This window comes from Globicephala melas, chromosome 1 (genome assembly GCF_963455315.2).
Source record: "Globicephala melas chromosome 1, mGloMel1.2, whole genome shotgun sequence".
Classification (NCBI taxonomy): domain Eukaryota; kingdom Metazoa; phylum Chordata; class Mammalia; order Artiodactyla; family Delphinidae; genus Globicephala; species Globicephala melas.
The window spans coordinates 15397419-15413306 of NC_083314.1; the positions used below are offsets into that span (position 1 = coordinate 15397419).

The 15888-nt window shown below is 45.0% G+C and overlaps 1 protein-coding gene across 2 annotated transcripts in view; it reads right to left on the reverse strand.

The window, feature by feature from the left end:
• The window catches only part of ESRRG (estrogen related receptor gamma), a 640838-nt gene extending 626147 nt beyond the window's left edge, over positions 1–14691 (reverse strand). Inside the window, exon 1 of one of the 2 annotated variants that reach the window (XM_060296399.1) lies at positions 14557–14691. In XM_060296399.1, the coding sequence (XP_060152382.1) occupies positions 14557–14558 (2 nt within the window). In that variant the 5' untranslated portion in view covers positions 14559–14691. The remainder of the gene's footprint in view (positions 1–14556) is intronic. The other variant, XM_060296971.1, reaches the window with a different exon arrangement.
• Positions 14692–15888: the final 1197 nt, after the last annotated feature.

Here is a 15888-nt window from a genome sequence, read left to right on the forward strand (position 1 = left end):
GGGGGAGAAGAAGAAGAAAAGAAGAAGAAGGGGAAGGAGGGGGAGGGAGGAGGAAGGGGGAGGAAGAGGAGGAGAAGGAGAAGAAGAAGAAGAAAAGAAGAAGAAGAAGGAGAAGAAGAAGAAGAAGAAGGTGGTGGAGGGAAGGGGAGGGGAGGGCGAGGAGGAGGAGGAGTATATGCTGTTCCGACCCTTTGAGAAGCTCACAGTCTAATAAAGAGAAACACAAACAAAGGTAATTATAATACAGTATATGTGAAGCAACAGAAGTATGCTTAACATCCAGTGAAATGATTCCTTCTAGATATTCCCCAAGGCAGTTCACATTCAAACTCTCTCCAAACTAGTTTTCTTCTAGATAAGTGTTCCTTATCTCCATGACAAGCTTTATCCTCCATCCAAGAATATGGGAATCTTCCTTGATACCTCCCTCTCCCTCATCTACCATCTTTAATCCTAAATATGACTTATTCATCACCATTATCACAACCCTAATTCAACATACCAGTACCTCTAGCCTGAGCTAACAAATCTAGCATCATCTCCTCTGCTAACCATCAAACTCACCCTTCTCACAGAGGCCAGAACGAATTCTTCAAAAAAATTAAACTGATTATATCTTCTCTACCTCATTGTAAATGGCTTTCCACTCCTCTTAGAACAAAGAGAAACCTCTGTTAACAGGTTCATGAAGTTCTTCAGCGTCTTGCCCCTACTTCCTTCTCCTGTCTCATTCTGTTCCTCATTCCTTAAACCAATACCCTCACTGAGCCTGGTCTTTATTCAATCCCTTCATATATCCTGATGGGGTTTGGGATGTGTGACCCCAAAATATGGCGCCCTGGCATATTGAATATTTTAAGCTGAAGGAGTTTGAGAATATAGCAGAAGCAGAAAGGTCCCTCTGACCACCCCCCATCCTCTCCCCTGAAGCAAGTCTTCCTCATGTGAGAGGTTCCCTCTCTATACCCAGAGGGAAGGAACGTTCTTGTCTCCAAGATGGAGGGACACCGTAAGAACCCAAAGGAACACTCCTTGCTAAGTTTCCCCCAGTTTACTCACTGAGCTCCCACTCTTTGCCCTCTCATAACTTCCCACGACTTTACACTCTTCAGCAAACCCAGCACAAAACCATTCAGGTCAAACCATATCTTTGGGTCTTCATTTCCTTATAAAGGTTCCCATGTCACATAAAAGTTAGATTAAATAAGTGTGTGTGCTTTTCTCCTGTTAATCTGTCTTTGTTTAATTTTCAGATCCATCCAGGGACCCTAAGAGTGTCAAGGGAAATGTTTTCCTCTTCTGCAATCCCAAATTTCCTCCTAACCTAAAGTTTTGATACCCACCGTTACCTCTGCCTACAAGTCATTTTTCTCACCTGGTTATTTCATCTTGTATGTTTCACTTAAGCATACTTCCTGGGTGAAAGTCGCTTCTCTACTCCCTTGCTGGGTCAAATTCTCCTACGATGGGCTATCATCACACTCATTTTCCTTCTTCATAGCATTTGTCACAGTTGTAATTTTACATTTGTTTGTGGGAATATTCGATTGATGTCCAACTCTGCCATTAGACTGTAAGCTCCACAAGGGCAGGAACCATATCTATTTCTGCTCTTCACATCCAATGATTAATACAACGAGCCTAGAATGGACAGATATTCAATAGCATTCATGGAATAAATGAAACACAATAAGGAAAGAGTGGAGAAGTGTTAGGATAATGTCACAGAAGAGGTGTCAGCTGTGTTGGGTCTTGAAAAGTAGACAGAAGGAACACATGAGCAGAGAGACAAAGAAATGAAACAGTCTGGCATCACTCAGTATGACTGAAGCTGTGGGGGTGATCTGTTTGGGGGAGGAGAATAGTAAAGGGTCAGAAATGAGGCTGGAGAGATTCAGGGACTAAACCACAGAGGGCCTTTTGTGCGCTGCAAAGCAGTTTGGACTTCTGCCATGGGAAATCACTGAAGGGTCATAAAAAGGGAGTAAAATGATCATCAGATTTGCATTTTCGAAAAATCACTCTCACGGTAGTGTGAAGGATGTCCTTGACAGGTTGCTGTTGGGGACAGGGTGACCAGTTAGGAGGCCATTGTACAAGTCTACGTGAGAGACGATGAAGGCGCAGAGCAAGACGGTAGCAGGGGATTAAGTGGAGTGGGCAGTTTCAAAAGATATTTAAGAGATGAAAATGACTGGCAACGGAGAGTAAGGTGGAAGGACAAGTCAGAGTGTATCACCCTGGTCTCTGGGCATCTGGGAGGGGGGCGTGGTCATTAACCACGTGAGGGAATACAAGATACGAAGTCAATTTGGGTAGACGGCTGAGTGTGTTTCTAAACCCGGTGGGATTTAATATCTGAGAGTCTTGTGCCAGAACAACGGGTATCCTTCAAAGTCTTCCTTCTCCTCTTTCGCCTAATACTGTTTCAGCTGAGCACATAGCCACCTACGAGTAACCACAATGCCCAGGCTCCCTCCCTCCATGTGACTAAGCTCTTGATAGTAGAAGAGGAACCAAAGTGTGCAATCTCTGTCATGTGCTTAAAAAAAAAAATTGTTGCATTTCTTCTTGGATAACCAGGAGCTGGGTTAGCTTTAACTGTGCCAAAGGGACAACCCCTTAAAGGACGGCAGGAAAACACTACGGAAAGAACCAAAGGGTGAGTGAAGCAGATAGGCCGGACAAGCACTCCACTCCAACCACTTATTCTAGGGGGGGAAGAAACCTACTTACTTAATCCATTGTATCCTGGAGGCTTATTTAAGAGAGCTTAATTTATGGCCTGAATAACAGACTTTCAAGTAGGGAAATCTGGTAGGCAACTACCTACTAGATAATAGTCTGGACCTCCCAAAAGAGGTCTGGACCAACGATGGAGAACTGATACCTGCTAGCATGTAGACAGTAGTCAAAACCATGGGAATAGAATAAGAGAACATTCTGAAGATGGACTTGGGTTTGCATCTAGGCCCCACTTGTTATTTTTTAAGTGATTTTGAGTCAGTTACGTCTATGAGCCTGTATTATATAAGCCTGTAATAATACTTGTATTAATTAAGGTCACCCTAGCTGCTATAACAATAAATCTCTACATCTCAGTAGCTTATTTATTTATTCAAAGAAATTTACTTCCCATTTATGTCAAGTCCAGTTGCATGCTGACTAGGACCCAGGCTCCTCTATCTAGTGACTCTTTCTCCTGTAGGACCTTGAAGTCCTTTGCTTACAGCCTTTCTCCTTCTATAGTCCATGGTGGAAAGGGCACACGTGCTCCTAACCACGTTAGCCTGGAAGGTACATAAACATTTCATTGTTGAGAACAAGCATTTGGCCCCAACAAAGGTAAAAGGGCCTAGGAAATATGGTAGTACCCGCCTTGGCAGTCGCTCCCCAGCAGAAACGCTACACAATGGAAATGGTACCGGAATCTTGGTGAACAGCAACCTTGAAAGTAATGTCTTCTGCTTATTGCAAGGATGAAAAGTGAAAATGGATGGATAATACACCTGACAGTATATCATGGCTAAAGGGCCCTCAATAATGTTAAGTCCTACCTTTTTCTCTGTTGGTTTCCCCTCTTCTTCCATTCCCACATACACTTCTTCTGTGTCCCAAACAGGCCTTATATGTTCCCACTTCTGTGTCTTTATTCACATTCTTGTCTTATATATAAAGCCCTACGCCCATTTCTTCTCTTTGCTGCTCCACCAAAGCCACCTCTATCTATTTTTACAGACCAATCTCACAGCAATCTCCTGCAGTCAGTTGTTCCTAATTCTTCATGGCCAGATTAAACTCCTTTGAACCACCATCACCATGCTTAAAACTCTTCCTGTAGCACTTACCAGACAGCTGTATGATATCATAACAATATATGTTTTTACCCTTCCTGACTACCTCCCAGCCTAAGCTGTAACCTCCCTGAAGACAGCAACTGCATTTAACTCCTCTTGTTCAAAGTGACTAAAAGAGTAAACTGAATTTAGACTTTGAATTGCAGAGACCAACACTTAGAGATCTGATATCCCCTCACAAAGAATGAAAAGGTTAACATTTATTTAGGCAACTCTAGAAAGGGGGGGACAAAAGCAGTTTTGTCTTAAGTATTTATATATGCAGGTGATGACCACTTGAATTATTGGGAAACTGCTCCATTTCTTTATTTTATTTTGTATATCCATGAACAAGCATATGGTAAGATCTGCCTTTGAATAAAGCATGTACTTAACGAACAATAAAGCAACATATCTTTAAATATTATGATAACTAAGAACAACAAACAATTCTGAAGAGACTTCTTTAAGAACTCTCCACATTCATGAATCAAGGTGGCGATGTGGCAATTCTCCGGGTAATTTGATAAATGTCAACAACCAAACTATTTAAATCCACCCATCAGGGGAACTCACCACTGTGAGTTACCTGAGCCAAGTCACTTTGTTCTTTTTACATAGAGTCACTGCCTGAGAAAAAGACGAACAAGGAAGAAAAAAAAAAAAACCTGGGAGTCATTGGACTTAGGCAGCCTGCTGAAAATGCCTATATTTTCCGTTTCCCAACAACTATCCTGGTATAAGCAGGCAATGCATAGAAAGGAAGTATTTTTCAGCAAATAATCTAATGACATGCACCTAGTCAAAGGCCGGGTGCACCTCCAGTAATATCCAGTCTTCCGTGTAGGGAGACTGGCAAGTGGTTCCCATTAAATGGTACTCTTCCTGCACCCAATGCTCCAAGGTGGACTCAGAATCTCTGGAACATGTGGAAACGATTCTTCTGCCTTCGCCGCTCTCCAATTGAGAGACCAGAGACACACCCAGGGATCCGCTCCGTGTTCAAATTCACACCTGACCCACCTCTGAAGACAGCCCAAAGCTGATCTATACCCCTGGACACTAGGTCTTTGGCCGAAGTCTGCCCATTGCTCACCCCACTGTTCACTAGGCTATCAGAACAATACTACCCTGTGGGCTGGGGCTGCAGTGGGGGTCCACTTTTATAATAGCCCCCCTTTCTCTACCAGTGCCACCGATTTGAGCCTTCCAGGGCACAGGATTTCACTGGAACGTGTAAGGACAGTGTGTTCCAAATGGTGTTCTGTAGAGTACTAGACGTAGGAGGTGACCTTCACCCAAAGGATGCTACAATACGTCTAGAAGACATCACATACAATAATCCTCTCTCATATATTTACAGCACATATTAGGTATGTTGAAGGCTCTGAAATGTACCTGTCTGAAGAAATCTGTTAAACTCATTATTTCACACATTTTTCTACAAAGAAAGCTTTTGGGGCAAAACATCTGTTAACGTCTTTCCTCAATAGACTGGGTTCCAGGAGGTCAGTGTTCCTTCACTGTTGCTCATCACATACTTCACATGGTATTAGACATTTTAATAAGTATTTGCTGAATTAATGAAAATCCCGTGGAAGCAGGGTCCTACAGAACATGCTTTATAAAACGAGGTGATAAAAAATCCCACTTCTATGGAATATTTCAAATAAGAACAACTTCCCCAAGTGGGGAGATCTCTTTGAATCTCTTATTTAAATCCCAATTTGTGAGGTAACTATTAAGAGTACGCTGGCATTTCTTGTTTGTGGTCAGAAGATTTCTTTTTTCTCTTCCAACGATCATAGTGTCAGACTGACCTAACCAAATATTTCAACATTTTTAGTATCTAGACCTGCGAACCCTAACATATACCGTGTATAAATATATTGAGGGGACTATTAAGATGGCTGAATCCTAGGGATTCAGTATTTCTAAAGCAGGTCCTAGGATTCTACACTTTATACAAACATCTCAGGACATTGTGACATGGGGATTCAGGGGAAAAACACTCTCAAATATGCTGATCAAGAGACGTGGAAGAGGAGCCTTTGACTTGGTATCAGAAGCCTGGGTTTGAGCCCCGAATCTGTACCCTCACTACCTGTGTGGTCATGGGCAGTCACCTCTAAGTCTCACTTTCCTCCCTATGGGATTCACAATATTTCTCTGAACCCATCTACCTCGCTACTTTCCCACCCACCTCATAGCATGAAAAGCCAGCCGGTAGTCAACACACACTGTGTGCTGAATCAGCAAGTTCACCATCATTCTACAGTAGTCAACAAACTAATCACAGGAAGTGTTCAACACATAAGGTGTTTCTGCTGATGATTTAAAACAGATAAAACAGGGCTGGACCAATGGTACTGTGTGTATCCATGTCAAGCCACCCGACAAACTTCCACAGAACACTTGACTCAGGCTTATGGACCCAATATTGGCCAAATCACGGTGAAAGCCCAGCTACGTGACACTGAACACAATGCACTGAATGTTAAAATACTTCCCCTGCTTGGTACCAGACCTCTGAAAAGTGGACTCTTCACTCTTAAGTTGGCAAACAGCTAGAGTTAACTCTTTGGTTGGCACCTACACATTCACAAGAGGAAAGTTCTTGCTTACCAAGGATCCTCATTAATAATAATTAACCATGTTCAGAAATTAGGATGCAGTGGAATATATATAATGATAATACAGTATTTGGCATCTTTAATTCTCTCTCCATTCAGAAGATTCTTCTGGAGCCTGTAGCATTCGGGGTAATCGCTATGAACACTCGTCAGTCACACTGCATGAACCAGTCTTTTGAAAACCCAAGACAGAGGGTGGATTGTTTCCCAACTGTGTGGTATATTCTGAAGCCTGCTTTTTGGAATAGATCTGATACTGCTTGTTATTTACCTTTTGTGTCTAAAACAATGAAACAAACTCTTTCCTGACTGAAAGATACCTGCCTAAAAGACTAATGATTAAAGATTTCCAATGGGTGGTAAAAAAAAATTTTTCCTGTATGTTAATTGATATTATTCTGTGAGTGTTGGTTTTTGTTGCCTTTCTGATTTTAAACTTCTAAATTTTACAAGTACTTGTTCCTCACCTCAAGTACTCAGTGGGTAGCCAACCGATCTCTCTCGCTCACTGATCTGCAGTTAATGATAGCAGCCAGAGGACTCTGCCAAACTAAATTCATGCCATGATGTTTATTTTCTATATTTATTATTGCCTTCCTGCTTACTATTTTGATTGTGATCTATTTTCCTTGCCTGGGGCTCATGTTAGCGGTAACAAGTGTGATTGATTACAGGACTCACGCAAGTAAACAAGTGAATGAATCAAGCGAAGTCGGGCGACCCCATCAACAGATGGCAGGGACCACTGGACCCCCGCTGACTGTTGCCGGGAGAGAATGCCGCAGTGCGGCCCCAGCATTCCTAGACGTTCCAGTGTTTCAAGAGAAGTCTGGCAAATAAGAGGTACTCAGTAAACACTGATTAAATCCATTAATACAGAGACTCCAATTTTCAGCTGAAATCTCAAGATTTTAAATGTAACCAACAGGATGGAGTCGTAAGAACGTGGACTCTGGAGCCAGACTACCTGGGTTTCAAAAATCGAACTCTGCCACTTATCAGCTATATGATTTGGGCAAGTTATATAAAATCTCCACGTTTCCCTTTTCTCACCTATAAAATGAGGGGAAATCGTACCTACCTCATAGGGTTGTTTGCGGACTTAAGTTTTTAACATTTATTAAATCTTAAGGCCATATCTGGTACGTTGTAAGTGCTACACAAACAAGAAAACACACTAGAACTTCAAAATGCCTTATCATTTTCGCAAGTATTAGTCCCTTTTTCCCCACCATAACTGGGGGATGAAGGTGTTACCCTGCAGAGAAGGAAACTCAGTTTCCCTCAAGATCTTTCAGGGCTGTTCAGGATGACAGCCATGCATGTGGGTCATGCAAGAACTCCATGTGTGGACACTTAGAAAGAGTCCAGTGGTTTGCCCAATACGATATTCCATAACATGGCAGATGTCAGAATCCAGTCCATGAGTTCCAATGAACAGAATCAGAGATGTGTCCATCGGTGTTCACCATAAGCTTTCTTCCTCAATAACTAAATAAGGAAATTAAATGAAGAGCTGGTTCAAACCACTGTTTGTTTTTTTTTAACCCATAAATTAATTACCTAAAAACAGCCAAATTGAGATAATCGGCAAAGCCTCAACACTTAATAATGTCAATTTCTGTTCTTCCTCTTTCATTAATTTTTGTTTTTAACATGTTTTGCAATAATTTAGTTTCTCTTCTCTCTGACTCCAAGACCTTTCTCCCAGGAATTTTACAAGTATATCACCTGACTACACAGCCTGTGTGTGGCTGTGTGTTAAAAACTGCTAGGCTAGAAACACCTTTTCTTTGATCTTCCTGGTTGTTGTTGGTTTAAAGCATATCCTGAACGTTATTTAAACAGAGGAAACTATTTGAAATTTCTTGGTAGATGAATTTGATAATGATAATTTAAAAAAAAACTACTGTCATCCTGAGATAAAACATCTCATTCAGCAGGTCCTGAATAACACAGGACTTCTTTGAAGAAAAAGGTCAATGTAGCCATAGCTGTTTCCTTTTCTTGTACAACAGCAGTAACTTTACACACTCCCTGATAATCTACATTTGATAAATTTGCTCTCTCGCATTACAGAAGAGTTTTCTCTTTTTTTAGGGTTTAGCATTTTAAATTTTTATTTTGTCTTGTGTTTAATCTGAGTTTTAGGATGGGTGAGGAATGTACCTATTGTTAAAAATAACTTCTACTAAATTGGACTTTATCAAAATTAAAAACTTTTATGAATTGCAGGGCAATACCAAGCAGGTGAAAAACAACCCAGAGAAAGGGAGAAGATATAAATATTTGCAAATCGTATATCTGCTAAAGATCTATTATTCAGAATATATAAAAACTCTTATAATTCAAAAACAAAAAGACAAACAACCAATTTCAAAGGAGGCAAAGACAGTGGATAGACATTTCTCCAAAGAAGGTATTCAAATGGCCAACAAGCACATGAAAAGGCACTCAGCACCATTAGTCATTAGGGAAATGCAAATCAAAACCACAGTGAGATACCACTTACACCCACTAGGGTGGCTTTAATTTTTTTTAATAAAATAAATATTTAAATAAAAATAAATATTTAAATAAAAAAAAAAGATTAAAAATAAATATTTAAATAAAATAAATGTTGACAAAGATGTGGAGAAGTTGGACCTCTCAGACATTTTTGGTAGGACTATAAAACTGTGCAACCACTGTGGAAAGCAGTCTGGCGATTCCTCAAAAAGTTAAACGCAGAGTTAGGAAACGACCGAGCCAAGATCTGAAAACATAGGTTCAAACAAATTTTGTAATGAATGTTCACAGAGCATTATTCATAAGAGCCGAAAGGTGGAAACAACCCAAATGTCCATCAACACAACGTGGTATGTCCATAAAATCCAATATTATTCAGCCATAAAGAAGAAGGAAGTACTAACACATACTACAACAGGGATGAACCTTGAAAATACTCTGTTAAGGGAAAGAAGTCAGGCACGAAAGGCCAAATGTTAAATGATTTCAGTTATAAAATGTGCACAACAGGCAGATGCATAGAGACAGAATGCAGATTAGTGGTTGCCAGAGGTGGAGGTGGGAGAGGGAGAGATTGCCTAATGGGTACAAGGTTTTCTTTTGGGGTGATGAAAATGTTCTGGACTTAAAGAGTGGTCATGGTTGCACAGCACTGTGAATATAGTAAAAAGCCATTATGTTCTATGCTTTAAAACGACTTAAATGTTGGATTTTACGGTATCTAAAATTTTGCCTCCTTAAAAAAAAAAAAAATACTGGCTTGAATCCCCAGTAGGTAAAGCAAGAGCTTCTTCTTCCCTGCAAAGTAACTTCACACGATACCTCACTCAAATAATGTTAAGGAGTGAAATATTGCATCTAGAAGATCAGTGGCTGACAAGCTGTCCTATTTCCTCTATTTCACTAGGCCATTTGTCATTAACCCTTTTGCTCTTGAATGGCATTCTTGGTTCATCAGTTTCCCTGTAAAAACACCAACTTTTCCAATGTTACATTTCCACTTCCAGATGTTTCCTGTTAATAGTTTAGCCAATTTAGCCAGCACTGACCGATTAATGAACATATGTGGGAACCTTCTCTCTTCGAAATTACATTAAAATGCTTATTTAAAATAATAAAATATTTTATGACTCTGGTAAGAAGAGTGATGTGATTTATCATAAATCAGTAATTTGAATCTTAATGTACATGAGATAAATGAACAGGAAACAATGACATATAGAAAAAACTTTTTAAATTGGAGAAAAACTAATCATTCAGTAGGCCTCCCTGAAAAAGAAGATATATATTTCTTTTATATACATATGTTTTATATTTATAAAATATATATCTTTTCTTCCAAAAAGAAATGTCTTTTTAACTATTAAAATATAAACAATAAAATAGCAATTATACAAATGGGTCAGTAGAATGTATTATATGCTCCAAATTTAATTTTTCTGAGCTGCAAACTTTCATGTCAACTAGGTTATATAAAGGGAAATGTCGAAAGAATTTTAAAGTTGGAAAAAAATCTCCTCTGAATCTATAAACAATCTGTATTTGTTAAGCAGTTGACAGCAGACACCGTTACGATCAGAGGATATAATTGTAAAGAAGCATGACAAAGTTACATGGAAAGTTCTGCAAATAAATCTAGCTGCCAATGGATTTCAAAGATACAATTTCCTGAAATTACGTTAAATACCTAAGCTATGATTTTTTAAATCTCAAAGAAAATTTCTACATAAAAAGCCACGTGTATCTTTCGTGACATGTCTACTTAAACATTAATATGACTGGGTTTATTCCACAGAGGCAGAAGGAAACAAAAGAGCAAGTATTTAGATAATATGAGTTTTAAAAAAAAGCCCCTCACTTTCATCTCAAGTAAGCTTCTCTTTCAGGTGAAAGCAACGATGGTTTTAGCCAGAACCACCTGGAGAAATGCAGAGGGAATAACCCTGTCTCACAGAAGCTAAGCGTATCTGGTTCAGGTACTGTTATTGCAAGGAAATTTGAGAAATATAGAAACTGAAACCAACTGTTGAAGGTGAACAAGAACTAGATGAAAAGAAATGTGGATATTTTATGTCAAAATTAAGTGAGATGGAAGAGTGCACAGAAGACTTTACAGATAGCATATGTATTCGATGGTCCAATTCTGAAAATGCTTGGCCAGAATATACATCTGAACGTGTGGCCAAAATAGTCACGTAAGTGGAGAATTCTTTTTCCTCATTTAAGGGGGAAAAGTGAGGTTAAACTGGTGAAACACAAGAGGCAAGCATGGAGTTAATGGAACTTGTTTGCCAAGCAGAGCCACTTAGATCTTCTCTGGGTTCTCCTTAACCCCTCTTTCCGCTGGTGTTGCAGATCTCAGCTCTTTGCCCAGGTATGTGCAAATTTATGATCCACTGCAATCTTGGAAGGAGACTGAACTCAGCTCCTCTAAGTTTTCACTTCTTCATAAGAGAAGCCTCGTATAAAGAACAGCACAAAAGCTAGGAATTGGAATTGCTGGAGTCCTGGGGTTACTGACCCGAGAAAGACTGGTGATGGGCATAGGGAAAGGAACTGCTCCAGCTTTTAGGAAAAGTGACCCCTCCCTTCATCCATCCACACACACCCAGCAGAGTCAAAGGTGTATCTGGGGAAAGGGATAGAGAGGCACTGGAGTGGGTCCTAACCTCTGCTTTAGGCCCCAGATGACCCAGTAGCGCAGCTCAGGGCACCATGAAAAGCACAACTTAAGGACTGTCAGGTGTTCATGATCTAAGATCATTTAAGAAGGGCAAGGCCTGCTCGCAGGTGGGCACAAGTGGCCTTCTCTGCCAAGCCCCCCGCCCCCGCCTCCATCACGTGTTAGGGCTTATTGGTCACAGACCTGAAGAATTTGTTAAGAGGACAGTCCCTAGTCCTGTCTCCTTCCAGGGTTCCTTGAAAGCATGACCTATTTGGAGAGAGTGTAATTTCTTCTTCCATGCAGGTAAGTTCACTTGGAAACTACGCGGCCTCCCCGTTCTCCGCCCTCACCTCCCCTTCCTTACACACAAAGTTTATTCTCTTATTTTGTCTGGATGGTGGTAGGTCATTTTTACTCAATCTGAGGAAGAGAACTGGGGGTCTTTCCTATCTAAAGCCCCCGCCTGCGGGTAAAGCCTCCGGAGTCTGGAGGCCCCGCAACAGAGGCAGAGCGTGGCAAGGCAGGGACGGGAAAGAATCTGCAGCCGGAAGGGAGAAAAAGAAGGGTCCAGGGCTATCGCACGCAGAGAACTAAGCCAGAGCCCAGGACAAGTTTATTTTACTTCGCTGAGCCCCAAAAGCTCCCAAGTTCTAAGATCCCGTCAGAGACGGGGGAAAAGCCCTACTGGTTCCCCAAATTCCTGAAAGTACAATGATTTGAGCAAGGACTCCTCTCCCACCGGCGTCCCGGAGCCCGCGCGCAGCGCGCCCCTGCCGACCCCAGGTTCTGTGCAGAAGTAGAACCGCAGGGGTTGCGGCGAGCGCACGCTGGGCCTTCTCCGTCTTTGACTAGCTCCTGAGCGAAGCGTGTCGCACAGCCCTGGGGACAGGGAATTTGCATGTGGCTGAGGGTCGCGAGCTGGGGAAACTGCGCAAGTGAATCAAACCGCGGGCAGAGGCGCATCCACCAGCCGACCAACGTCAGAGAACTTGGGGTGAGGGTGGATGCTCTTGGGCTAACTCCAACGCTCTCTCGAAACATCGTGCTCTTTTCCAAGGAGGCAAGGAGGAAGACAGCTAGCTAGAGCACACCTTCCCTTTTATCCTGTCTTTTCTCTGACTCATTTCCTTTTAACTTCCATCTTTCTTACTTTGATCTCGCTGTCTCCTTCCCTCCTTTTTCTTCCTCTTAGGACTTAACGAAAAGCCTCCAGACTCACACAAACCCGTGACAGGAGAGCCGAGTGGCATTTACTCTCGGGGAATGGGCTGGGAGGAGAGATACTAAGACATCGCACCCCCAATCCCTGAATTCCTACATTTATGAGTCCCTGCCGCTAGTTTCTGGCTATAAAATTGTAATCAATTTGCCATCTACGCATAACCCCGCCTGCGGCCCAGGGATAGAAGGAGAAACCTGCCTGTGCTTTTAACTTCGCAGTCGAATTTCTGAATGCTGTTTTGGGCGGGCCGGGGTGAGAATCCGAGCAGCTCTGGACCAGGGAGGGGCGGCCCCCATCCGGTCTGAGCCAGATGGTCCCTGCAGAGTGAGCAGAGGGGGGAACCTGTGCTCAGACCCCTTCCCCGTTTCTGTGCCGGGAACCCTGGGTGCACGCACTTTGGAAAGTCAAGTCCCCTCTGGGGCACCGCCACAGACCGGTGCTGAGATTTCGCTCAACACCAGTCTATCCACAGGCAGACCGAGCGCTCTGGGGAGGTGGCCGCAGGGGGATTGTGTGCTATCCACCGTGAGAGGAGATATTGGTGGCGGGTAAGAAGCTAATCAGCGAGGGCACAGGGCCCTGAGCACGCGACCAGCGAGGCCGCAGTTGTTCCCTCTCTGGTTCCTAACTTCTCTCCACTTCAGCGCTGGGGCTCAGATCTCTGGCCAAACGGTTCCGAGCCCCCGGTTATTTTCAGTCACAGCCTTCTCCACCCCCCAAATGTCGCACCTGGTCTCTGGGGTGAAAGGGTGGTTTGAAGAGTCCTGCGCGAGGCTCATGGCCGCCGCCGCGCGCCTGCGGGAAAGCCGGCCGGGCCGCGGCCCCGAGCGCATAGCCCTTTCCCGAGCCACGCGCGCGCGCATGCCGCTCCTCTCGCCCGGGGCTCGGGAACATTTCCTGCCTGCCAGGCTCCCCGCCCGCTTGACTTCTGGGTTCTAAAAACACAGAAGCATCGTCTAAGGCGCTGGCAGGTAGAAAAGGGAGACAAGGTCAAGGCCCACGGACGGCCACGATCCGCTTGCGCCCTTGCTGTCTCCTCAAGCGAGTCCTGTCCACCGCCGCGGGGCAGAAAGGTTGTCGCAGCGCCCAATTCTACCTGTAATTCAGGGACTTGAGTCTATTTCCCGACTACCCTCGGCCAGCGCCCACAATCTTCCCTCCTTTCGCCCAGGGCGGTTTAAGTCATCTGCCCCCCCCGCCCCCCATTGTAGAGGGATGGTTCCAAACAGCGAGGCTTCGTGAGCACCGCATTCCCATCCTGCAGTCGGTCGGTACCAAGGCAAAAGGAAAGGTCTCGCTCTGAACGCGCCTCGTCCCCTTCCGCCGCGCGCGGGGCCGCGCTCCAGGCGGCCTCCGGTACGCGCCTCCCCCTCCCCCAGACCCACAGAGTTTTCTTCTTTAGGAAACAGACGTGCCCAGCTCACCCCGCCTCCCACGTAAAGACCAGTCGCCTTTTTTGTGCCCAAACTCAGCTGGAAGTTGAGAGCAGGGGAGAGTCAGAGAAGCACGGAAATAGACAATGAGGAAGGAGAAATCAAAGCGGGAGGAGGGAGAAGAAAGGAGCTGGAGGTCGCAGGGGCAGAGGCGGAGGCCAGCCCTAGGGGCGCTGGGCCGGCGGCCGAGCGGCAGCGTCTCCCCCGCGTCCGCCCGCCCGCCCGCGCGCGCGCCGAGCCCGGTTAGGCGCGGACTCACATGGTCGGACTGCAGAGCCGCTCTCTCAACTACTGCCAGTGGGTGGTTTCGGGGCTGCCCGCGAGGTGCCCAGCTGCCTGCGGCGTGAGGGCAGAAACAGAACAGTACAGATCACGGGACACGACCGAGACGGGCCGCTCGGCGCCGCGGGGACTTCTCTCACTTTGCAAAGGAAGCGGGCACGGGGATTCGGGCTGCCGAGTGTAGCCTATAAATAGCGAACTTTTAGACCGAATCAACTAACAAATGAGAGGCGCGGGCGTAAATTTGCGCCGGATCCCCCTTTCCCGGGATGACCCTCCCTCCCTCCGCCTCCCCCCACACATCCCTCCGCCGCAACTCTCCAGGCAGGATTTGGGAGGGGGACAGATTGGGGGGGATGGGATTTAGTTTTATTAAAATTTCCAGTAGTTCTGTTATTTTTGCAAGGAGGGGGGTTACTCCGCCTCTTTGGCTCCCCCCACCGCAACCCCAGTTGGGCACTAGAGGCACCAGCTGGGAAGGGCAAAGGCCCGGGAGAGCGAGGATCCTAGGGGTTGGCTGTAGAAGCAGGGACGGGGAAGGGCACACGGAGCCGGGTTCCCCCTGGGATTACGTGAGGAAAGCGGGATACTGCCAGAATTTGAGGTTTTCTAGAGCCGCCAGGACGGGAATTTAGATAACCCCGTGTTTGGGAGGGAACTGCGACACAGTGAGGGCAGAAGGCACAAAGGAGTTCGTAGAGTGTAGGTTTCCTCTCCCGGGGTCAACCTTAACACGCCAGGGCTAGCAACACCCTCCCCCCGCAGCAACTTTACTTGACCTCGGTCATGACCCGCCGAGGTTACGGAGGCGTGCCCCGGGGTCACGTCCTCGCTCGCCCGGGGGCCGCAAACTCAGAGGCAGCGCGCCCTGCCCGCTGGCGCCCCGGGGCCGGCCGCCTTTTCGCCGAGCCGGCGCACACCTGCCGACCGGAAGAGATCCTTGTGACTGTGAGTCCTGACGGCCACTCGCCGCCCACCCTCCCGCTTTCCTTGAGCCAGGGCCAGACTGCGAACGCTGATTGGGTTAGTAAGACTTTCATTTTTATGCCAGGTGCTTTCTCAAAAATAAACCCACCCCCCGAGAACGACAGACGCTAGCTCTCCACTCCAAACTCCCCAATTCAAGAGTTTGCTTCGCTAAATGTATCCTGGGTGTCTCACATCAACCAGAGTCAATGGTATGGTCTAATAGGGTTGGCTGTGGGGGGACTGAGAAATTGAGGACGCTGCAGGTGAAAGGAGGTTGCACGGATTCTCTTTGGAGGCTCCATAGTTGAAGCAAGGCCTGTAGAGCAGGGAGCCAAGCCCG